We start from the raw sequence: 25,954 nt of genomic DNA on the forward strand, positions 1-25,954 counted from the left end.
AGGCTCAGAGACCACCGCAAGAACTTCTCCAATTGACACCCAAACTACCTCTTGCACTGCTACCACCACAATGGAGGTTGTCACTGTGGTGGCTATTGTGCATTCAAGCTGCTCCAGCCATATCTATGTAAGTGACCCACCAACCAATGGACTTCCTCCAAAAACACCCATCTTGGTAGACATAGGTGCTACTGACAGGGGGAAGTGGGTGCATCACACTAAGCTATGTTGAGGACACCCCACTCCGGGATAAGCTCTCCGTCACTCCTATTGATGGTGTGAATGCATGGGAAGGAGTAAGGGGAGCAAGAGAGGAAACTACTCCCTGTGTGATACAAGGGCCTTGTAATCTCTGCTTCTTAGGCTCTTGGCCAAGACGAGCCTTCAGCCTCATCTTGCAGAGGTCCTTCGGGCTCAAGAGTGAGAATCAATGCCATATTCCATCGAAGCTGCAAAGGAAATGGAACCTTCAAAATCTGACCGATCTTTGAATTAAGAGCTTGCTTCTTATCCATGGCCATTGCCACCCTTTGTGCCTCTACATGGATGTGCTCCTTCAAAATGCATGCCCAAGGCACTGGTTGTTGTTCTGCTACCACGATCATCCCTTGAGACTTGGGACTGATAGTGTAGGTCTTTGCTTGCAAACAAATAGATTCCAATATTGAGCGATATAGATCTCAAATTTGAACATCTTTACATGCATCGAGCTTGTACTCACCTCGAGAAGGATTACCAAACTTGGCCACAGATCCTAAATTTGAACATCTTTACATGCACCGAGCTTGTACTCACCTCAAGTAGGATTACCAAACTCGGCCATTGTCACTTCCGTTGAACACATTGGTGGCACAAATAGCCCTCCATCCATTGCTAGCATTCTTCTTGTGTAGCTCGCCCCACTGGATTACCATAGGCTAATACGAAGGGGGATTAGGACACCCAAGAAAGGGATTGTGCTTATTATAAAAATTTTCCAAAAACTGATCCACTTCATTCCATCAAGAAGGGTGAGAAGGTAAAGACATATTGAAGGAATGGGCACACAACTCTAACCAAAAACAAATAGAACACCTTGCCGCTTCAAAATTTAAACTCTTCTGCCTGAGCGAGAAACAACTTTTACAATGTCCTGAGACAACTCTTCATATTTTGTGTGCCAATCTTCCCCAGAAAGTGCTGACTCCGCAACCACTCCTTTACTCTTATCTGCACTACCACTCCCATCTACGGGATATACTCGATCCCATCAGCCCAGAAACCGTTTGTGTCTGAGGACCACTTCGCGGCCCTGACCCCACAGTAGCACCGGCATCACCATCAGTCTCAGGTCGGCATTGATGCAGAACTACAACCTGACATGTTTGTGAAACCATTGCATTGCGCTAGCGTGCGAGCTGCCTATCCCACTCTGCACGGACATCCCCTTGGAGAGCATCAAGAAGTGAACCCATCTGGTCCATATTGACACTGAATGTGCTAGGAAAAGCCCGCAAGTACTCAGCCAGCCCATTGGTAGTATGCCGGCGTAACAATTCCTCCTGAATGCCATAAACATACTCTGAATGCAACTGTTGGGTAGCCTCTAAATGTGCTTCAACCACCTGAACATATGCTTCTAGGACCGCAACCCGCTCTTCCAATTGTTGCATCGATGCATTTTGATTCTGCAGGGCTTCATTCTAACTTCCTTGAGAGTGCTCTCAAAGGAAGCAAGAACGGAAGATGGAAAGAGAGAAACAGACAGCCACACAAGTTTTTGGTGGGTGCAGAACACCCTTATCTTCTTTTTTCATTCATTTATATATGTGTTTGAGTATTGTACATAACCGGGGTAAAGGCACAGTGACCTTTAACCCCCACAACCTCCCACCTAAAGGACAATGTGCCTTCAAGGGAGAACAACTAGGGAGCATACTATCCAATGCCCATCAATACATGACAATACTCAAACCGCTGACTAGGTAGACTCTTCGTCAACATATCTGCAGGGTTATCATTTGTATGAACCTTGACAAGCTCTATGCGCTTGTGCTCAAGTACCTCCCTGATGAAATGGTACCTAACCTCAATGTGTTTGGTCTTTGCATGAAAGACTAGATTTCATGCTAGCTGAATAGCACTCATAGAATCACTATGCAATGTCGGTACACCTGTATGAATCCCTAAATCTCCCACTAGCCGATCAAGCCATATAGCCTCCTTGCAACCCTCTATGGCTGCAACATACTCAGCCTCTATGGTAGACAAAGCAATGCACTTTTGTGCATGAGACATCCACAGCACTGCACCACCTGCAAAGGTGAACACATAACCAGAAGTGGATCTCCTACTATCCACATGCCCTACATAGTCTGAATCTGTGTACCCAAGTACACACACTCTCCTCTACCAAAGTAGATGCACATCTCCTTAGTACCCTTCATGTACCTCATGATGCACTTAACTGCCTCCCAATGCCTCTTTCCTAGATTAGCCATATACTGGCTAACAACTCCCACTGCAAATGCAATGTCTGGTCTAGTAGCTATCATAGCATACATAAGACTCCCAACCGCTGATGCATAAGGAACCTTGGCCATCATGGCCCTCTCCTCATCTGATTTGGGACTATCTGTATGACTAAGTTTCACATAAGGAGGCAATGGAGTACTCACTGCCTTCTCCCCCTCCATATTGAAATGCTGCAATACTTTTGTAACATACTCCTTCTGTGAAAGCCAATGGAGTTTCCTACTCCAATCATGCGTGATGTGCATACCAAGAATATGACCTGCAAGTCCCAAATCCTTCATATCAAAGGCCTCATGTAGTTTGGCCTTTAATGCATCTAGCTCATAAGTATTCTTGCTAGCCAATAGCATATCATCCACATATAGTGCCAGGATTATCAGGCTATTATCCTTAGCCCTTTTAGTGTAGAGGTAGTGATCAATTTCACTCCTTCTAAAACCTTGGGACTGAATGAAAGCATCAAACTTCTGATACCATTCTCTAGGCGCTTGCTTAAGACCATAGAGACTCTTCTTCAGCTTGTAAACTAAATGCTCTTTGCCCTTTTCTTCAAAGCCTTCTGGCTGCACCATGTAAATTTCCTCATGTAGATCCCCATGCAAGAAAGCTGTCTTGACATCCATTTGCATAAGCTCCATATCCTCTGTTGCCACTAGTCCAAGCATGCATCTAAGTGTGGTCATCTTCACAACTGGAGAGAATATCTCATCAAAGTCTACACCCTTCTCTTGCTTGAACCCTTTAGCGACCAAGCGGGCTTTGTACCTAGGCACATCATCACCTATGACCTTGATCTTGTAGACACATTTACATGGCAATGCTTTCTTTCCATGTGGCAAAGAAACCAAGTCCCAAGTCTTATTCTTCATAAGTGAACTCATCTCTGATTGCATAGCATACTCCCACTTGCATTGATCCTCATGCATCATAGCCTCTCTGTAGTAAGAAAGCTCCCCACAATTAGTAAGCATCACATAGTCTACCCCTGGAACAAACCTATCAAGCAGTCTAGACAGTCTAGATGATCTTCTGAAGGGCATTTCAGCTTGCTGTCCCACTTGCATATCAGCCACATTTGGCTCATCATTTCCACCAATAGATGATCCATCATATACCCTTGATTGTATACTTGTGGGAGTACTTGGTGGTACCATTTCTTGCACATTTGGTGCATGGACAGCTTGCTATCTATCAACATATGCAGGTGGATTCACATCCTGGAAAGTGATTCTCCTCATTTCCACATCCCTCATGGGTGCCTTATGCATCTTCTTCTCATTGAAGACTACATCATGGCTGTGTATGATCTTCTTTGCTTCTGGATCCTAGAGACAATAGCCCATCTCTCCACTTTCACCATAACCCAGAAAGATGCATTTCCTAGACTTAGGATCTAGCTTCTTTCGAAGCTCTTTTGGCACATGTGCATATGCCTCGCACCCAAATATATGCAAATGAGAGTAAGAGGGCTTCTTGCCACTCCATGCCTCTTCAAGAATAACACCATCCAAACTCTTACCAGGTGATCTATTGATCACATGCAATGTAGTCTTCATTGCCTCGGCCCAAAAACCACCAGAAAGACTTGCATTGGAAAGCATGCATTGCAACCTTTCTTGAATGGTACGGTTCATCTTTTCTGCAACTAGATTTTTCTTTGGAGTATGAGGGGATGTGAGCTCCCTCTTAATGCCACGTGTATCACAGAAATGCTGAAAGTCATGAGAGAGATACTCTCCACCATTGTCAGTCTGTAGGCATTTAAGCGTTCTACCTGACTGATTCTCAACCAAGGCCAGCCATTTCTGAAATACCAGGAACACATCACTCTTCCGAGCTATAGCATAAGCCCACCTTTTCCTAGTTGCATCATCAATGAATGTCACATAGTATTCAGCCCCGCCTAATGACCGTGTAGGCATGGGACCACATACGTCTAAATGCACCAAATCAAGCTTTTCAAACTCTTTCTTTCCCCTTCTTTTATGGGCTGATTTAGTCTACTTCCCATAGAGATAGTGCTCACAAAATTCAAAATCAAAGAAACTCAAATGCGGTACATAACCCAAACGGCATAAGAGTTTCATTCCATTTTGGCTCATGTGCCCCAACCTGCAATGCCACAAAGAAGTACTTGGTTGCTCGATTATTGCAACAACATGATCAAACTCCCCTGATACATGTAAGGGATACAAAGTCCCACACTTGGCACCCCTGGCCAAAAGCATAGAGCCCTTCTGAATTTTCTAATTCCCAAAACCAAAAATGGTTTGAAAACGAGCATCATCTAGCTGACCCATTGAAATGCAATTCTTGGTCAGCTTAGGCACATGTCTCACATTTTTCAAAATAAATGCAGACCCATTTGCAAAAGAAAACTTTATGTCACCTACTCCCACTATGTCACATGCATAGTCATTTCCAAGATGCACATAACCTGTCTTTCCACTGTCATAAGTGGAGAACCATTCCCTATGGGGAGTAACATGGAATGAAGCACCAGAATCCAAAATCCAATCGTGGGAATATGCATCATCTGAAGTGGTAAGCATCTCTGTAGATAAACTAGACATGAAGAGAATGTCATTGTCACTATCATGTGTGACTGCATTGATCTCCTCGATCTTCACTTTTCCTTTGTCCTCCCTTGGACTCTCTTCCTTCTTATTTGCACCCCAATTTGCATTCTTTTTCTTATCCTTTTGCTCTCTTTTTAGCTTGTAGCAATCCATTTTCATATGGCCCTTCTTGCCACAGTGGTAACACTCAATGTTCTGTGCCCTAGATTTGCTATGAGACTTCTCTCTTTCTTGGGACTTCCCCTTGAACTGTGATCTGCCCCTTTTCACATTTAAGGCTGCATCTTGCTTGTTGCTATCCATGGACTTCCGTCTAATCTCCTTGGCCAACAAGATATCCACAACATCATCAAAATTCAGTACTTCACTAGGTGTAGAGTTACTAACAGCTGTACAGAAGGTATCCCATGAGGATGGCAATGAACATAAGAGAAATATTGCCTTAGCCTCTGCATAAAAATTGATCTTTTGAGCCTAAAGCTGGCCGAAAATAATATTGAATTCATTCAAGTGAGAAGCAATGGAGACCCCTTCCTTCATCTATAGCTCAAACAACCTCTTCATGAGGTAAACTTTATTAGAGGGAGTTTCCTTCTCATAAGTGGCACACAGTTTCTTCCACAAATCTTCCGTAGTCTGCTCATTTACTACTGTGAAATAAACTAACTTTGCAGGATGAAGTCTAATAGTAGACTTTGCTAATGCATCCAACTCATTCCAATCATCCTCAGACATATCCATAGGCTTAGCTTCAATACCTACCAAGGGTTTAATCTGCTTCTTTTGAATAAGCACATCCCTTATCTATTCTTTCTACGAAGAAAAGTTTGTCCCATAAAACTTTTTAATGCTAAAAAACTCCTTTTCAGACATTGAAGAGGATGCCATGATGCAAATGAAGAAAAATCCCAAATGCTAGTGCTTGCAAGAGAGAATCACACTAAATACAAGATGCACCCAAATGTGTATGCCACAATAGAGTGAAATATCACCAAAACTCAAAGCTCAAAGCATCAAAAGATGCAGCTAACTCATGTGCATGTACTATGCATCCATATGTACAAATCTGGCCCAAAAGAAAATGCCAACTGCAATGGCAATCCAAAATGCCAATAAGTGCCAAATGGCTCAAGCATAAACACCATCCATGGGCATATGCATCAACAATATCTCATCCAAGAGAGCATAACACTATCACTGCATCACCTGCAATGTGTCAAAGCTGTCTCTCAGCATAAAATAGCATCCATGTGCAAAGCGTCCATAAAAAATAGCATCCCACAAGCAATCTAGGCCTATCAGCGCATCCAATAAGGATCACAATGCATCCAAATGGCCTATAAATCATCCATTGCAACCCAATGCACACCATGAATGAGCACACATGGCTCAAACTGCAACCAGAGTGATATGCATAAGGTATGCTCAAGAAATCATGGTCTCACGACAATGATTGCTACCGAAAATAGAACCTAAGATGCCTCAAAACATGGGGGCCATTGCATAATCGGACTCAGCAAGACAATTTGCAAATATATCTCTTCTACTAGAACTCCAAAATCCAAACCGATGAGTGAGAAATGGGAGTCAACACTTATCCACTACCATGTGGCATAAATCTAAGGTTTCAAAACCTTAGAATGAAAAATGCATAACAGAGAGACGAAATCAAATATAAATTATTATTCATCATGCATGCAACATTTGAATGGAAGTAAATTACAATCAATCCTCAAGTGAATGCCACAATAAAATGCATGCAAATTTTGACATAAACATTCAATCTCATATTTATGCATGTCTATACCAAAATAAAATAAATCGATTCAAACATTCATGCATTCACCATCCATGCAACTCTCTCCCTTGTTTCATAACCTCTTCTTATCATGGATTATACTCTCAACCCTAAAACATGCTACGTGCTATGCAATACATGCTATGCAATTGTCTCACCTCTCACATGCCCCCAACCTTATGTATGGAGGGACCATTGTAATGAATTTTGATTTCATAGAAAGAGCATCATTGCTTTAACTTTCCCTTCACCTACTCCCTAAAAGACAAAGCTACTATGAATTATATGTTTCTCTCTCTTTGCTCTTGAGAACAGGGAGAGAAGCAACTTTGCAACATGCTTCTACCATTTTGAATTTGAATACAAAAACATTAGAAGTGCAATCATGATGCCTTTTGTGGAGCTTTTGTGTCCCACCCGATTTCAAGATTAGACAAAGCAATGGCGCCATAGTTATACCTCTAAACAATTAAGACACATACATATCAACATTTAAGAGGCCGCTATAATGAGGCTTTCCCATTGCACCTAATCTAATGATTATATAAAGCATCCACACCATTATGGAAGCGGGAGACTGGATAGACAAACTCCCTAAGTAAGCTCTCCATAGATGAAAATATCGATGAGATTTTGCTGCCTATATATAAAATAATGTCGTCGGTGGTGTAAACCCATGAGAAACCCAAATACCCTCAATATATTAAGTTATACAATAGATATATGGGCTTATGTTGGTGATATAAAAAATATTGTTGGTATATGGGCTTATGCACGTAGTATAATTCTCAATTAACAAGTCAATGCCAAACACGTTGTTATTTCTCATTGCTAACATGATTACATGAATTATACTACATGCAGGTAGTATAATTCTCAATTAACAAGTCAATGCCAAACACGTTGTTATTTCTCATTGCTAAAATTTTACGAATCAAGTTAGTCAATAATGTAAAATTTTACATAATTACATGATTTCCCAATGTGCTACACCCAATGTAACACCTACATATATCCATTAATGTACAACCATCAATATATTCGATGTAGTTCTATTTTTAACAAATGCAAAAAACATCCATGTACTCCCAATGAACTAGGAGATAGGGTGCACATGCACGTGTGTTCCCTTGTTATAAATAAATATTGCACATTACTGAAATCTTACATTTATATAGGACTTTTGAGACCAATTTATTACCACCTTTAAGGGCATGGCATTCTAAGAACATAAGGATTCTCATTAATGGCAATGACTAAATTGCAAATGGAGAAGGTGAAATTTCATGGGATTCAAGAAGTCTTACATTAGAAAAAAGGTTTAAAGTATTATATATGATTTCTCCAAACATAATGGAGAAGTAAATCATTAATAGCCTTTATTCTAAAATGCTCCTTTTATACTTTTGTACATGTAAGTATACGTGTCCTATGCCCACCTTTGATGTAAAGGAGGCCACATCTTGTTCATTGCTTCTTAAAGTATGTACATGAAAGCAATTAATTGATTGAACATTAATCTATGAAGGAGCTAAATACTCGTACATTAGTCCTTAAAAGTGAGAATATGCGTGAACACTTATTATACATTAGTCCTTTAAAGTGAGGAGGCGTGAGCCAAGCATCACTCCAATACACACACAATATATTGGCCCTAGTGGCTCAAGGTTGATATTTACAAGCCGATAAGTATGGTTGGGGATGAGCTTACATTACGTATGAGCCACTTTCACTTCTTTTTATGCATTGCTATCTTCACGTACGATTCTATTACACAGGCTCAGGATGAACATGTTGATTGAGCAGACAACAATCAACGTTTGGTCGAAATGCAGCGAGCTTTGGTAGGCAATTGCCAAATTATCCCTTTCTATGGAACATGTGCAATGCCTTTCTGCAGAAAAGAGAAGAATAAGGCTAGAACTCGAGGGAATTCATTCCTTTTCTTTTAACGTAAGGCACTTGCAAGACTAGTGTTGATTGTCCCTGTCCATGATGTGAAGTTCAAGTGATCTAAGTCACACGAGGAGAATGCGGAGAGCCAAAGAACCAGATTAAAGACTAGCCCCGGGAGAGGATTTGGACGAATGTCAGTTCCAAGGCGTAGGCCTTTGACGAGAATATGGTCCACCGCTACTAAAATGGGAGATACAAAGAAAAAGAAACAAACACGAGCATCTTGTCGATCGTGGGAGATGAGGGCGACAGACGAGTAGGATAGAAAAGCTGGGCATATGCGGGGGAAGGGCTCTGAAAAGGCTAGGCGAGTGTTTCGGAGGGGAGAGCAAAGGCTGGTAGGCAGGATTTTAGAGGTACCGGAAAAGAGTGATTTGGGTGAGTGGTGCGATTAGATGGGCGAGTTGCAAGGGGGACGATGATTAGGGGCGGGAAGGTGATTGAGGGTTGTGTGGATGAATGGTGGCAAGCAAAGGGTTGTTGTTGTTATAGTTGCTGCTGGGGAAAGGCCGGATAGTGGGATGATGGGAGGAGGACCAGCAATGGTGACGGAGAAGCAAGAATCCGAAAAGCAAGAGGAGAGAGAAGGTGAGAGAGAGATGCGGGAGCGAGAGAGAGGGAGACTCTGATGATCATCTGCGAATGCCACGAAGAAGGGTGTGGGTTTTGCAGAGAGGATTGCGTGGAGTGGATAGCACTGGCAAAGCGAAGAAGCATTAAAGCAAAGCAGACACAAGGGAGCACAAGAGAGATGATTTCTGGGTTTTTGGGGTAATGTGCTTGCTCAGCGGTGCTGTAGCGTGCATCGTGTTGTAGCCTTGTAGTGGATGATGTACTACAGTTTTTGGGTCCCTTTCGTGCGAACTTCTCAACCGCTTCCCTTACAACGGACCGCGTTCCCTTTAATTGCCCATGCATCAACGCGTTGTACGCTCCAGAAACGCAACTCAACCTTATATATATATTTATATGTATGTATGTGTGTGTATATGTACATGCTGTATATTGTTGATTTACAGCGAGCCTGTAGCGTGTTGTGCTTTGTCTACACAAGCAGAATTTCATAGAATTTCATAGATTATATGACAGAGATGTAAGATTTGGAGCAGAAAAGGAGTGGAAAAGGTCGATGAGATATGTGGGGTGTTTAATTTCCCTCGTCTTAGGTTAAGGTACTTGGGTGTTGAGATTAGACATGATTTGGAGTCAACAGGCAATGGATAATAAGTAATAGAAGTGTTCATTAAAAATGAGGTCTAATGTCATGTGAATGGCCAATTTGGAAAGTAAGCTTTAAATTTTAAAAAATGGAAAAGAAGGTTTTAATAAAGAGACAATGGATAAAAGGTATGGGATCAAGAGAATGGCAAAAGTAACCTTTAAATTTAAAGAAGGACCTTGCAAATTCTAATGGCGAAATTTGGAAATTAACTTCTAAATTTGTGAATGAAAGGTTTTAAAATTTGCAAATTCAAGGCATTTTAGAATATTTTTGCTTAAAACCTCCAAATTTTAATAAAAATCTTTACAATTTTCAACTCAAAGGTTTTGATTGCAAGATAGAAGCCTTAGTCTTAGTGTTGACAAAAGAAAAACCTTTAAATTTTGCAAAGGTTTTAATTGCAAAATAGAAACCTTAATTTTATTGTATTGCTGTTTAGTTGTGAAGAGTGAATTGTTTAGTTTTATTTTAAGCTTCGCTCTCGATGGCAGATTAGAATTTGGCATGGATCACGGATGAGAGTCGTGGGTTTCATGATTTGCCGCTGTTTAATCAAAAGGCAATAGATCAATGTTTTACTAAGAAATTTGCATGCATGACACCCAAAAATTGATTCCTTGTCTTTTACTCTCGCGGTCGTTGTTTTTGACAGAGACGATATTCAACTTTCTCTCTTTATTCAATCCGCCGCACAAGCTGTCTCCAGCTGCCTTGCATGGCATTGCAGATGCCATGAGGTCAGACCTTCATTCCAAATGTTTATATGAAATTGAACCGACCTGTTCAGCTTCTGCTCGATGACAACAATCGCGCAGCCAGCTGCAGCAAAGCTTTTGAATCGCCAAAGTCAAGCCAACGAACACTGTCACAACAACGCAGCCACAGTCATACTGTGACAACGCAGCCACAGTCATACTGTGAGACTCTTGTTGTATGTACCCACAGATGGTTGCGGGCACAACCGCGTTGCCCTCCCAGTTGGAAATAGCTGGATTTGATCGGACTCGCCGACGTTGAGAGCCCTCGTAGGACCATCTCTCCCTCACGTACGTCCCCTGGACAGTTCCCCGTCTGCGCATCCTTTCAGCTGCAGCCTGGAATAAGCTCCCTTGTTTTGCACCCCCTAATCCTTTATCTTGCTTCCTGCCCATCGAATCGCGTTGAAGCAATGTGCATTGCGAACTTATTGCTGCCCAAGATGCCTCCCCCACGAGTCCTTGACGATCCGTGGCAGCGAATATGCATATCTTGTCGCTGCAAATTGAGTCCGGAAACCCCATCGTGCCTGCAAAATCCAAGTTGCTGCGGGGTTTGCGAGACAATTCAATGATTAGAGCTTCTGCGGAAGGATGCTGCTACATGATGCAAACCTATCTATCGATCTATCCATCTTTCTATCACTCTATGCGTCACGTTAGCAACAGTGGAGACACTGTGGTGAGGTTGTTGGAAGCCGGCGAGCCTCCAGGAGTTGGTGTTAACCAGCAACAGCTGCTGTGGCCAGCCAGCCAGCCAGCCATGAAAAAGCCGCTGCAGAAGGACGTGCAGTGTGTCCTTCAGATTTAGATCACCAGCTACGAACCGATCGTACTCTCTCACATTACTGTATATGCGCTCCTCCAGAGTCCATAGCGAGAAAGAGAAAAGACAGAGAGAGGTAGTGTGTGGTGTGCTCGCGAGAGAGACAGCCTGAGCGGTGCACGAATCCGCGTTTGTGCAGCATTCCTAGGCCACCCTCTTCTTCTCTCGTCGCTGTCCGAAGCAAACTCCCTCTCTGATCCCACTGCATGATCCGCTCTTCGCTTATAAAGCTGCGACCACAACCTTGTTTTGGCTTGCAACCCGCAACCATCTTTCGCCCTCATAGCCTCGGCCCTCATCCACAATCCACTGCAGCATCATCCTCCACGGTCCACACTCCCATTTACATCTCGCTCATCTCTTCCACAGGGCTTGAATCAAAGCAACCGTTTTACCCACTCCTAAAAATCCCATCGCCTTTGCGCGCCTCCCGTTCCCTTACCTCTTCCCTCTCTTGAATGGGCTTCGTCTCATCCACCCCCACCATTGGCGAGAGGTTTGACGACGATATTGCTTCCCCTCTCCACAGCGGCACTGGCTTGCTTTCTCCTACCGATCGTGGTACATTCGCTTATTCGCAACATGTCCTTCCTGAACTTAATGTAGGACCGCGAGTGAAGAAGAGCAAACCTAGCCAGCCAGGTAGTGGTCATGCCGGCAGCAACATATTACAACCCCATCGGAGGTGGGATGAGCGGCAGCAAGGAGATGGGGTCATAAAGAGGAAGAGGGTTGCGAAGATTGTGGCTCAAGAGGGACGAATTATCCAAGGGAGCCACCCTTTCTATAGAGGAGTGAGGAAGCGGAGATGGGGAAAATGGGTGTCAGAAATCCGGGAGCCGAAGAAGCAATCTCGTATTTGGCTTGGCTCCTTCTCAACACCGGAGATGGCGGCTCGTGCTTACGATGTTGCAGCATTGTGCCTGAAGGGTGATGCAGCTCTTTTGAACTTTCCTAGCCTAGCTCACACTCTACCTTGTCCAATCACGTTAGCACCGAGGGACATCCAGAGAGCCGCAGCAGCAGCTGCTGCGGAGTTCGAAGATTTTACGTTTCCAGTGAACAAAGATGGAGATGGGAGAGCAGCATCATCAATCTTGAAGAAGGATCAAAACGGTTTTAATTTCTGTGCAACGATACAGAAGAGCGCAATGCGGATGCAGCAAGATTTCAACACGCTCACCGCAACTGATTTAATCAGTCCAAGTGACAGCGCAGCAGGCAACAAGTCGATGCAGCTTGTGAAGCTCCTAAATAACGCAGGAGAGCTGCCATGCGATGCTCCGAATCTTGTTCCATCCTCTCCGAGGAATCATCATGCAGTTATCGACTACGAGCCTCTTTCTCAATCTCACGTCCACAACGACACTAATAACAGCATTATGCACCGGCCAGCAGCTGCCGCAACCTCATGGATCAGCAAAGAGTTTGTGATCGCTATGCTGCTCACGCCAAATGCAATCAGTGTCTCCACTGATGCGGTTCGGTTGGACGAGGATTTCCTCTACAACAGTCCAAGAGTGCTGAGGGAGATGGCATTGGCAATGCTTGTATCGCCTCCTCCACTGCAAGACTGGTCAATGGTACCAGAAGATGTGAACGAAGATTTGGATTCATGGGTTCTCCCGCTCTGGGAATAGCAAATTCTTTGCAAAATCAGAATGCTCCAAAGGGTGAATTCAACACCCAGAATGACGAATGGAGCTTCTCAATAAGTAGATAGAGCTGCGTAATGGTGCCAAAATGGCCAAGCAACTCAGTACTACACATACACACGGCGTTTTTTTGCCTGTAGCTGCCAAGGCAGATCTCAATGCTTCTTCTTACTGTGTCAACATTAGCGGATGCTTATACAGTATACTATTTGATCCTTGTTGTGGCTTTGGCTTGTTAGATTTTATGAATCGAGCGTATCATTAGAGCCTCGAGTTTGAATTATGTCTATTGCTCATGCATCTTCTAACCACCTTGTTTAAGTGTGTAACTATATATTGTGCTGCCTGAGTACAATGTTTGCTTGTGTATGCACGTAGGTTTGCATGCACTAGTTTATCTTCTTGGGCCATGCATATCCATGCACACACCTCATGCTTGTATATGTGTGTGTGTGTGCATGCACACACGTGCGCATGTGTGTGCATGCACACACATGCATGCTCGTGCTCGTGTCTAGCTGGCCAATGCTTTCGTAGTATGTGGATGTATGCGTGTATATACAAAAGCATGCTCTATGCATGTGTATGTGCTTGTCAGTGCACGTACATGTACAAGCATAGTATGTATGTATGCGCACAACATATATGCTTGCACATGCAACTTTCTATGTTCAAAACTAAAGATATTCCCCCCTCATCTCCCTTTATTCCATTAGGAGGCTAGTTGATAAGCTCTTGATAAGGTGGTTTAGGGCGAACTTTATATGCAAAGGTTGAGAAGAGAAGTTACCTATTTTCTTTCATAAATAAATGTGCATAAAAAAATTTGGTTTTATAATGCATTACAAACATATAAGATCAAAACATTGGTAGATGACTCATATTATGCATCATTTGATTTCCTTATACTTCATAAATGGAAAATATCTTGCATCAAAATTTTATGCTAAGCTTAATCTCCTTTTATGGAGCAACACATTCACATTATGTAGATAAGATTCATACCACATCTTAAGTATTTTATATTGTCTACCTTGCTAGAATTTGCTACCAGCTTTCTTTTGGGGTTGATTATAAATGAAGTGTGTATGTGCTCACCTACTTGCAATCACGTGCGCATGCACGCACACACGCACACACACACACACACACACACACACACCAAAAACACGTGCACACACACACATACACATGTGCACATGTGTACATGTAGGTGCACGTGGCACCAGGAATTGCACCGGGTGTGGGGGTCCCATACCCCGTCCCATAGCCACGCAGAAAGGTCTCTCTCTCTCCCAAAAAGTCCCGAGAGGGGCTCAAATCGAGGCAATATATCCAAGGCCCCCAAGGGGGCACCTTTGCATGTGGGATTATTTCCCACCAAAGTACATGTGTCCTACAGCTGCGAACCCCTGCCGATAGATTATGTTTCACTAGGCCCAACCGAGGGGTGAAGCCACCATCTCCGATAGTACATGCATGTGCACATTCATACATGAGGATCACATCCTTATATTTTCAAGTGGAGGGGTCACTCAATAATACACGTGATTATCACGTGAGTTTAACAGAAAGAGATTTTTATTTTCACCTTTTATCACATTTTCATTTACAGAAGGGTGCTTTAATAAAAAGGATTCTTAGAAAAAAAATTATTTCATAGATAAGGGGTTTTACAAATAGGCTGTGAGTGCACATGATATAGAGGGTTTATACATAGTGACCCCGCCCCCCTTCCCTGAGATTTTTGAAAACAATATTGTTTATTAATGGAAATATGTTAATTTTAGGGTGAATGGTTTCCCTTTCCAAATTATTATGTGAGATATAAAAAGCTCTTTTATACTTCTTGCATTAACATCTATGCCAAACTTGAATTGTTTAAGCGGAGCATTTGATCATACTAGGTTAGATATTTGAGTATTAGCTATTATTGAGTATTTGGAGTCTAATACTATGCTTTGTAATAAATATAAGTAACTAAAGTATAGTAGCTATGCATTTCACCCCGAGTATATAGAAGTACCTTGTCTCTTTTACTAGGTTAAAAAGATTCTTATGTTATAAGTAGTTGAAGTATAAGAGCTATCCACTTCATGTTGAGTTCATAAAAGTACCTTGTCTCTTTTACTAGGTTAATCAGATTCTTAGAAGACATGTTGAGATATTTCATGTTTTCCTTCCGTTCTTTTGCCATCAACTACATCTTACTTTAAAACACCATGATTTCTGTTTGCAACATATATACGGATGTTTCAATCTTATCATCTAAGTATAGAACTTTTCTATTTCATCTTGAGTTGATAAAGGCTTTGTGTCCTTTTTACTATCTTGATCGTCAGCCTTCTCATTAATATGGGACCTGTCTTTGATTCCTTTATGCATGCCTCATGTTCAATTATCCACATCTTCAATAATGAAAAGCACGCGAGGAGAGAATTGTGTGGCCTAATATTACTACTTTTGTAAAGATTTTGTAAAGGTCGTAGCGCTCCATCACACATTCATCATGACATATATCTCAATTTTGACTGTTGGACCTTTACATGGGTTTTATGGTTGTATTATCCAATTCTTTAATATAGAAAGCACAATCAGCCTAAATTGTGGCTATATGGTAGGATAATGCCAAGATGAGGAACATAGGTGCATTATGTTCTTCTTAAGATATACCCACCTATAATCTATGAAGTGAGATTATAGGTATCTACCTACAAGTTGTCCAAGATGGGACTCTGCCTACAAACACATAGAAATAATGTTTGGATATATAGGCAATGATGAACCAATAGGCAATGAATAAAAACCATAATAAAGTTTTCCCCCTCCTTACTATCTTGCAAACCTAGACGTCTAGATGATAGCTCAAATAATAAATCTTTTAGAAATTTTCTTGCGCCGCATGTAAGACTTGTGCACTAGGAACATTTCCTCTTGATGCGAAGCACTTGGAAAAGGAATTAGTATTCATGAGCTACTTGTGAAGTCTCATCCAAACTATCCACTAATCAAAGGATGTCATGACTAAGATATTTGTACATCATATTGATTTATAATGGCTATTATAAAAGGGTTTTATAAACCTATTGTCATTACTTATGCTTCTTTTCCAATATAATATCTTGATTGCATCCTAAGTTTCCAACATCATTTTACTAGAAGAAAGTCATAGAAATAATATAATAATTTGATTCCAAACACCAACATTGCACCCAAAAAAATAGAACACTAGGACAGATTCAAGCAAGGCTACTTTATCTAAAAACTGCACAAAGATCCATAGAAAATGAAATTTTTAGTTCATTCTAAAAAGTTCCACTATTTTTATGAGAGACACAAAATCTATGTAAGTAGTGGTTTTATCATTACCTCTTGAATGCATGTTTTAGGTAGGATTTCCAACCACATAACCCTTAGCTTCCAAATTCTTGTTTAGTATCAAGTAAGTTAAGAAATGGTGTAAATATTTATGCTTAAGGAAAACTAAATTGATTGCTAAATGTAAGTTAATTAGAAATGGAATTAATATTTACGCTTAAGGAAAACTAAATTGATTGCTAAATGTAATTTGAAACTTTGTGTGGATCTCAATGATAAATATCAAAGAGTCCTTTTATACAAAATTGTTAACATCTCCTTGATGATACTTCAAGAATCTTGAACACCATATTAGAAAATTTTGGAAAATTGGCAATTCCCACAAAATTAAATATAGCCACTTCTATAGTAAAATATGATGTTTATGACTAAAACATTGGCTCCACTGAGGACCCAAGTTTTGATGATGTTAGGGGAGACTAGATCATGAGAGGCTACTTTCGCAGTGAAAATATATTTCACCCAATGTCTAGAACCTTGGTGGTGACCTTCCTTATGTTGGCTATTGGGAGCTTACATTATAGAATTGATCAACAAAGACTTAGTGACCACTCTTTGAAAGATGACAATTTTGGCCCAATGGTCAAAACAATTTGTTGTTTTTGCTAATGATGATTGAATATGAGTCAAAGAGTTTATTATTCCGTATCAAACTATGGGGCCAAACCACATATAAAAGCCAAAAAGATGTTACATTAGGAGGATTTGTTGAAGTAAATCTGACTTAGAGATGTCACTTTTCATTTGGTATGGGGTCTATCAAATTAATACCAAATGTAGATGTTTTTGTATTAATGATTTGCAATATCGACCTATGCAATAGGATTGTTGCAGATCTTTGGCATACATTAAATAAATCTAGTGTTCAAAGATGCCTCTCAACCTACTTACATTAGGACACACTCCATTACAATAGAGCTTGCAAATCTCAAAGACATGTGGTATTAATAAATACTTTTTTTAAAATTACGTCTCTCATGAGAGCTTTCCTTATGTTAAAGATAAACACTTGATCATTGACACATAAACAATTATTTGACACACAGCCAATATTACAACTAACCTTTGCATACCACTCGTATCTCATTGATAAAAACATTGAGTATAATAATCAACAACGTCATGTTCAAATTCATACTCGCAAAGTAGCTCATCTCCAAAGGATGACATTCCCATTGGTATCCCACTATGTTATGCCCTAAGGTGGGTTTCACACTCATCTGCGGATGGGTGAAACCCCAAAAATTAGTGTTCTCTAGGCTTTCAAGATGGAAGCCCCACCCACCTGCACCTCTATTCATAAGAGGGCAGACGCCTTAAATTCCTTTATATCATAAATGCCGCAATCATCCTTCACAAAAATCAGATATCATAGCTGGTAAGCTATTGAGACCTGATTATGTGGTTCCTGTGTTTGATTCGTGCACACCTCGGATTAGCTAAATCGCCCGGACAATCACTTGAGTGTTGGTTTGAGGCTGCCCAAAAAAGTTTTGAAGCTCGGGCGTGACTCAAAATTTTTGCCAAAAATTTGAGCTGCCTGCGCACAATGTGAAGACAACTCTGAAGCTCCACACATTTTGATTGGAGTTTCCCTCTTTTTCTCATACAAAATGGATTAATTCATCAATCCAAAGTTTATTGTTTAAAGTTAAGGTCATAATGGATTATTTTCAAGGCCTTCAAATGAGTACCCATGTTGTATAGTTATGATTAAATCTTTACCATGAAAACTTCTTAACAAGATTCTAGCTTAAGGGTCATTGTTTGCTTGGGTGTAGCCATTTTTGGTCACGTTCAAGGACTTTTCTATATATAGGTATCTTGCATGACCCATAACTTATGCATTGCTCAACGGAATTCTTCAAACTTTGTCTTCAAGTTGTAGTACACATTCCAAACTTGAACATGAGTGCAAAAAATTATGGAATAAGGATTTGGAATGAGACCGTTAAAGCATTACAAGTGCTATATTGCATGTGAAGCATGCATCTTGAAGACTATAGGATATCGCAATTTATTCAAAACATCAAAATTTTATTCAATACATACATGCAACCAAGTAATCATTGAAAAGTACACTATGTGAGATTCTCCACAACCCAAGGACATGAAAGGGATGCACAACTTAGATCAACTAGATGCAAAGAGGGTATCATTAGCTATGTTAGTGTCCCCTAAAACAAAGGAGAAATGGCTTGGGTGCACAATGTTGAAGATGTTGTCAATCAGAAGGACCAATGTGGCTCCAGCAGTTGAACGTAGAGAAGAAGGCTCCGAGTTGTTTGTCCACAGGGAGACCGTGAGTGGCACAACATTAAATGCATTTGTGGCACATGCAAGCATTGCAATTTGCTGAAGAAGAAGACATTCAATGTTTGTCCAAATGAAATGAGGGAAGACAACCATGTTGCTCTAAAATGGAGGAGATTTGAAAATGTCAATGTTGAAGGATCTCATAAAAAGAGATGGCAAGTGTCATATAAGAGCATCCACTACTATACATGGGCCTTGTTTTGACAATTAAGCACCGACGTTTAGTGCATGTAGTGTGCTAATTGTTGATGCGTATAATGAAATTAAAAAGTTTGGTATACACCAACCTTTACCAGACTTGTTAGTGGTCTGTATATACTAACTTATAAGGTCGGTATATACAGACCTTTGATAGAAGTGTAAAAGGTTGGTATATACTAACTTTGAGACGCTTTCCTATACTGACCTTTTATAGAGAGTGTTTTTCCCCATACCGACCTTTGAAGAGGGTGTTTCCCAATGACAAAAAAAATTTCTTTTCATACATGTTTGATCCTTTGAAATAATAAAAATACAAGAGCATGTACATCAAGTTTGAAGCTCATATATTCATGTCCAAGTTTGAGATGAAAAAAATCAATCAAGAGCATTTACATCATTGGCTTCATCCTGAGCAAAGTCCTGTGTGCCAAACAAGTCTATCTCCAACTCTATATTGAGTTGATCTCCTATATGATCATTGTACTGTGGCATTGTACGTTCACCTAAGACTTGATCTTGTAAAACGATCCGGATGAAAAACCACCTATATTGAAGATGGGTGTCAAATGCGATTAATTATATGAATTTATGCTTAGGTACATGTACCAATTGATCTTAAAAAGCAAAAGCATTCAATTAATTAAATCATTAGTATGCACCTGCTCACAATGCTCAAGAAGAATAAAAGTATCACTTTCACCATTCCAGAGTTTAGTGGAGTCTATCATAAAGAAACCATTACTGTCTTTCATGAATCATCACTGTAGCATGGGGACTGTTGTAAATAGTTGTAAACCATTTTACATTAAGAATGAAATTACTAAATTGTTACAAATCAATTTCATAGATTTCGTGTATGCTCGAGGGGGTCAGTCATCATATGTAACCCTATCACGTGAGTTCAACAGAAGGATATTTTTTATTTCTAAAATTTACATAAATAAATATACATAAGGGACTATTTAAAATAGTTTTGGGAAAAATTTATAGATTTGTATAGAAAAGGGGTACATTTTATTAATGAAAAATTTACAGATAAGGGATTTTAGAAATAGGCCTTGAACGCATGTGGTATAGAGGGTTTATACATAGTGACCCCCCTGAGCGTGTATGGTACTACAATGATCCAACTGCGAGAAGAGAAGATTAGAATCCGAAGCACTTTCTCGGCTATCTTGTGTGAAGATAGCCATGACTCCACAACAATATGTGACTCTCTTTGAATCAATGCATTCCACGTGAAAATGTCATCCATATGACCATAATGCATTGTACTTTTTGTACTAAAAAAAAGAATCATTAAAACAATGAGGATGCATCTATTGTATAGTGTATATTGCCACAAATTATAACTTAATTACGTCAAGAGATGAGAAACTTACATGCATCATACATCTAGATGATAACTCTCACTCGCATTTATTGTCTCTCCATCGTGTCTAGCTTTATGTAGAGCCAGTTGTAACCAATCAAGTGACATGTCAGTGGGGAGAAGGGTGAGATCTCGTGGATATGGTTGTGTTCGCCTGTGCATGACTCTGAATGTCATCCTTACATTTATTCTTTCTGCTTTGGCCACTTCATATCTCTCAATCCACTTCTACATCTCCTTGCTATTGAGGATACAAAACTTATTGAATTTCTCCATTTGCTCTTCGCTCATCTTTCTTTCAATACCTTTTCCTTGGGGAACCTCACCAACGATGCCACCATCATCCTTGTTATGCGAAGCCTGCGACATATCGGGATCCATGGATGCAAGAAACTCCATGATATATACTAATGACTCCATGGATGCAAGAAACTCCATGATATATACTAATGACTCTTGCACAAGCCATCCCTTTGCAATGATTGCTTCTAGTCTTGCTCTCTGCCTTACAAATCCCTTCAAAGTTTTCATAAATCGCTCGAGAAGAGACATCCACTGACTATGAATGGTACCTGCAATGGCCACCTCATCAACTATGTGCACAAGCAAGTGCACTTGAGTTGTGAAAATGCTCAAGGGAAAGTGCTTCTCAAGCAAGCATACGGTGTGTGAAGATTTTTGAAAACCCCAAACTTGTCTTGTACATATGTACATGTGTGATGTTTAACTTGTGTGTGTGCTTGCTGGCGTTCAATTAGATTTTGTGTGAGTAGCTTTCGAGCACTTCATGGTATCCAAGGTCAGGATTGTGTTCATCATATGTGGATGGTCAGTGGGCGATTAGATGCTAAGTGATTGTGGCATGCATTGGTGTGTTAAAGGATGGGATTTTGGGCATTAAGGGCCTTGGTATAGTTTGAAGGAAGGATTGAGAGAGTGGTAAAAAGGTAAAGGTAAGGTGGCTAATGAAAGGTGACGTGGCTATTTTGGAGAGAAGGAGTATGCATGCAACATGCTACGTAAAAAGAAGGCAAGCTTCTAGTCAACGAGATGGCAGGAAAATGGGGATGGCAGCTGGCAAGAGAATTCGAGAAGGTGATTGTGGGCTCATGAAGAATAAGCAGGTGAGCTTCGTGGTTCTGGGGGTGGAAGAAGCTAGAAGATGTGGTCAAGATTGCAGAGAGGAAGGGGGACTAAGGGATCTTTCAGTAGCCAGGAGGGATGCCATCAATAGAAGGTGAGGATGACATGACTATTGTGGGCTACTGGCTGTCGATTGTGTAGAGGAGTTGGGGGAGCGCAACCGTGGATGGGGAGGCCACATGGTTCTCGAGGGAAGCCGAGAATGTGCAAAGGACTGTCGTGGGGTGGACAGAGGTAACTGGGGTGGTGAGCTTCTGAGAACAGAAGGGATACGAGACATAGTGAGGCTTGTGTGCGATAAGGAGAGTTGGGGGCATTGCTACTCCACAGACCAAGAGTCCCTTGGATAAATGGAGCTCTCGAAGGATCTTGGACGACAAAGGTGGGAGCTCCGTGATGACGAGTGAGGCTGCTATTCTTGTGGTGAGCTACTAGACAGATATGGGTGTCTTTTCTATTGGCTAGATGACCATTGTTTGTATGTGCAACCGTAGACTGGGAGGCTTCACGTGAAGGGGAGCTCAGTGCGTTGGAGGACCTTGGAAGAGCTCTGTGTGTTCTGAGAGCAAGGGAGAAACTGTAGTGCTCTAATCCCTTGAAGGTGACGTGCGATGGATGTCTTGCTTAAAAGTTTAGTGATTGTTATTGGGCTAGGCATGTCTATTGTGTTGCTGGAGGTCCTTCAGGGAAGGAGGTACGTGAGCTTGCATGAAGGCATCGACTGTTGTTGTTGATGGGAGTTTGAGTTGGGCTATGGGAATCTCTTTTGAGAGAGCTTTGGGTCTTGGCTGTGGCATCTCTAATGGCTGCAGGTCTCTAGTCCAAAGTTCCTGAGATAAAGAAAATGTGTGCTCGGTGAGCATCGGAGAAGCCATGAAGTTATGATCACTGTTTGAAGGAATAGACAAGTGCCATCAATCCAAGTGAGACGTGAATAGTCTGATGCGCTTGAGAACCCATGCACTACTGAAAGGAGTACTATTTGTAGAAGATCTCCAAGTTCGAGATTATCAAAGGACCAAGCATTCTCAAAAGGCCACTAAATGCACATAGGAGAAGAGTATTACTTATTGACATGCTTGATGAACATGGCGGGCAAATCAGAGGCAATCATGATGTGGAATTTCCTGGTTTGACACAAAGGGAGATCGAGCTTGTTTGTTTGCTGAGTTGTAATGAGGATTGCATGGAGTTGACATGGCTATCTCTCTGTGAATATGCAATTATCAAGATGATGTTTTGTTACTGATGTATTGCTGAGACTGATTTGTTGATTTCAGTTCTATATGGATGGAGAGCTTGTCTTAAGCTGTGTAATCCAGTGGGTTCTTTTTGAGTATTTTTAAGCTTCTGGAGAAAATGTGGCTAGAGTGTGAGCTGTATCAGAAGGTGTGTAGAGAGAAGGATGTTGAATGGATGCCTTTTGCCTTGTGATTGTGTTGCTCAAGTGTTTTAAACATGGATGAGGGTGGCTATGAAGGCGGGTTAGGCTCTAGTGCTTTTGTCCATCCATGTTTTGGTGCCTCCATGGAGGACTGTGCACTTGAGTTTACAAGTGTGAAGTTGTGCAGTCAGTTGTAGTGTTGAAGAGATGAGAGAGATGGCAGAGGACTTTCCAGAGTTTTGGGGGATGCCATATGAGAATGCCATGAGATTCTTGGAAAGATGGAATTTACAACACTGATGAAGGATAGGGCAACCCCTGAGATTTTGTTTCAGATATTGAATTATTGTTTGCAAGGAGATGCAAAAGCATGGTTGCAGACTCAAGTGGCTGCCTTCAGAGCTACTCATCCTCAGCAGCAAAGTTCGGAGTATACAGTGGCAAGAGTAGCTTTTCTTGCATGGTTTGCACAATCCAAGAGCCCTAATGAAGTATGGAAGAAGTTGTGCAAAATTCAGCAAAAGGATAGTCAGGATGTGGATCAATATCTGATAGAGTTTGGTAGACTATGGAGTCTATGGTGTGAAGCTCTGATTCCTGAAGTACTCCCGCAGATGATAAAGACACATCGGTTTGTGGCTGGTCTGGAGCTTACCCTCTGTCTGAAGGTGGAGCTGAAGAATATTGATAGTTTTGAGGATGCAATCAGAATGGCTAGAGAGGAGTGGAAAGTCAAGAGATTGAGGCAACTTGGCATGCAAGAGGAGCCTAAAACCCTAGTCAGCAGGCTAGAAATGATTAAGGCATATGCAGAGAGAGAGCCAGTGTCTATTCCTGTGCAGGATGATTTCCTGAAAAAGGATTTGCATGAAGCTGCGGACTAATGAAAACACTTAGCCTAAATTAGATGGAAACTACAAAAAGAAGCAAAGGTCAAAATAACAGCAGAGAGGCTGTGGATGGAGGAGAAGGAAGTTCAGCTGGTGCAAGGAGAGTACCAGGTTATATGATGAGTCGTAGGCTGGAATTGGAAGAGGAACCTAAGGAGACAATCACAGATGAAGAGATAGATTTTTTGAGTGAGACAGAGGAAGAGAGCATCTCATCAGAGGAAGAGAGTCCGTTGTCTTCACTGTTGAAGGAACCTGATGATGTAGGGGAGCTGGAAATCATTACACTTATGAATGGAGGCTTGTCAATTGCTATGGAGGAGGGTGTTGCTCAGCTATATCTATGCGAGGTGGTAGAGGAGAGCCCAAGAGAAGGGGTTGCTGCCATAGATGGTAGAAAGGTCGAGAGCCCATTAAAGGCAGCTAAGGATAAGTATGTGTGTGTAGATGATGATCATGCTCCAATGTTGTGTGGGGATGATGTGCATATGATGGCTGAATGCAATCAGTTTGTGGTTTACACTATGATTGTGCATACTGAAGAGGCTGAGGCTTCAGATTCAACAAGTGAGGAAGAGAGAGGTGAAATTAGCAGTGAGGATGAGAGCTCAATCATGTCTGACAGAGATGAAGCTGATGTGGCTATTACTGATAAAGTAAAAGACCTGCAGTTAAAACACTTAGTTTGGGTGGGGCCAGCAAGTGATGATTGTGTGCATGTGGACTGTGATGTGAATGATGAGGTTAAGATTCAGTGTTTACAAGATGATGGTGATTCAGAGGATGAGCTAGACTGTGTTCTTGATGATGCACTGGATGATATGTTAGCATTGATCTCTTCGAAAGAGAATGAAAACACAAGTATGCATGTTGAGTTGGATGGAAGTGATAGTGTGATTGCTGATTAGTTGGATGCTTTACTTGATGATACCCTTGTGGATTTCGCATGTGTGGTTGGCAATGACAAGAAAGAGTGTGCTGATATGTTTGAGCATTCTTCAAGTGGGAAGGATGTTTGTTTGCTCCTGGGTGATCTTGATAATTCATGTGATGGCTAAGTTTTGCATCTTACAAGGTTGAGGCAATAGGGTATGTTGAGAAGTCCCTAATCACAGATTATGAGCTAGTTGTGCCCGTGAGATCTATGTGTGAGGTAGTGACCTCAAAAGATGTAGCTCATGTGAAGCTAAGCAAGACTCAAGATGCAAGTGTGATAGCTAATAGCCAGTGGAGTTGTGTAATATCTTGGCAGGATAATATATGGGATCCTAGAGGCTTAGTGAGGATGTGGGTACATGGAAAGAGCTAGTGGCTACATCAATTTTATGTGTGGTTGATTCCTTTTGATCCAGGGGGATGGTGGATCATGCATATCTGGCAATGGAGGGTTCAAAGTTTTCCTTTTGAACCCGGTGGTTTGCTGACGTTTTTCTTTAGCTGCTAGACATGAATGTCACAGCAGAAGAGTGGGGTTGCTAAAGGTGTGAAGATTTTTGAAAACCCCAAACTTGTCTTATACATATGTACATGTGTGATGTTCAACTTGTGTGTGTGCTTGCTGGCGTTCAATCAAATTTTGTGTGAGTAGCTTTCGAGCACTTCATGGTATCCAAGGTTGGGATTGTGTTCATCATATGTGGATGGTCAGTGGGCGATTAGATGCTAAGTAATTATGGCATGCATTGGTGTGTTAAAGGATGGGATTTTGGGCATTAAGGGCCTTGGTATAGTTTGAAGGAAGGATTGAGAGAGTAGTAAAAAGGTAAAGGTAAGGTGGCTAATGAAAGGTGACGTGGCAATTTTGGAGAGAAGGAGTATGCATGCAACATGCTACGTAAAAAGAAGGCAAGCTTCTAGTCGACGAGCTGGCAGGAAAATGGGGATGGCAGCTGGCAATAGAATTCGAGAAGGTGATCATGGGCTCACAGGGACTAAGCAGGTGAGCTTTGTGGGTCTGGGGGTGGA

At 41.3% G+C, this 25,954-nt stretch overlaps 1 protein-coding gene across 1 annotated transcript; it reads left to right on the plus strand.

Annotated features, from left to right (window-relative positions):
* The first annotated feature begins 12,108 nt into the window (after nucleotides 1-12,108).
* Nucleotides 12,109-13,422, plus strand: LOC147882797 (uncharacterized). Its single transcript, XM_087400505.1, has one exon. The coding sequence runs from the start codon at nucleotides 12,109-12,111 to the stop codon at nucleotides 13,288-13,290; it is 1,182 nt and encodes a 393-aa protein (XP_087256631.1). The 3' UTR covers nucleotides 13,291-13,422.
* The last annotated feature ends 12,532 nt before the right edge of the window (nucleotides 13,423-25,954 follow it).

The sequence above is a fragment of the Dipteris shenzhenensis genome, chromosome 29 (assembly GCF_047967505.1).
Source record: "Dipteris shenzhenensis isolate YYH24624 ecotype China chromosome 29, Dip_SZ_1.0, whole genome shotgun sequence".
Lineage (NCBI taxonomy): Eukaryota > Viridiplantae > Streptophyta > Polypodiopsida > Gleicheniales > Dipteridaceae > Dipteris > Dipteris shenzhenensis.

What these genes read in the sequence shown, in the direction of transcription:
- LOC147882797 (XM_087400505.1), top strand. Translation starts at nt 12,109, where the DNA reads ATGGGCTTCGTCTCATCCACCCCCACCATTGGCGAGAGGTTTGACGAC.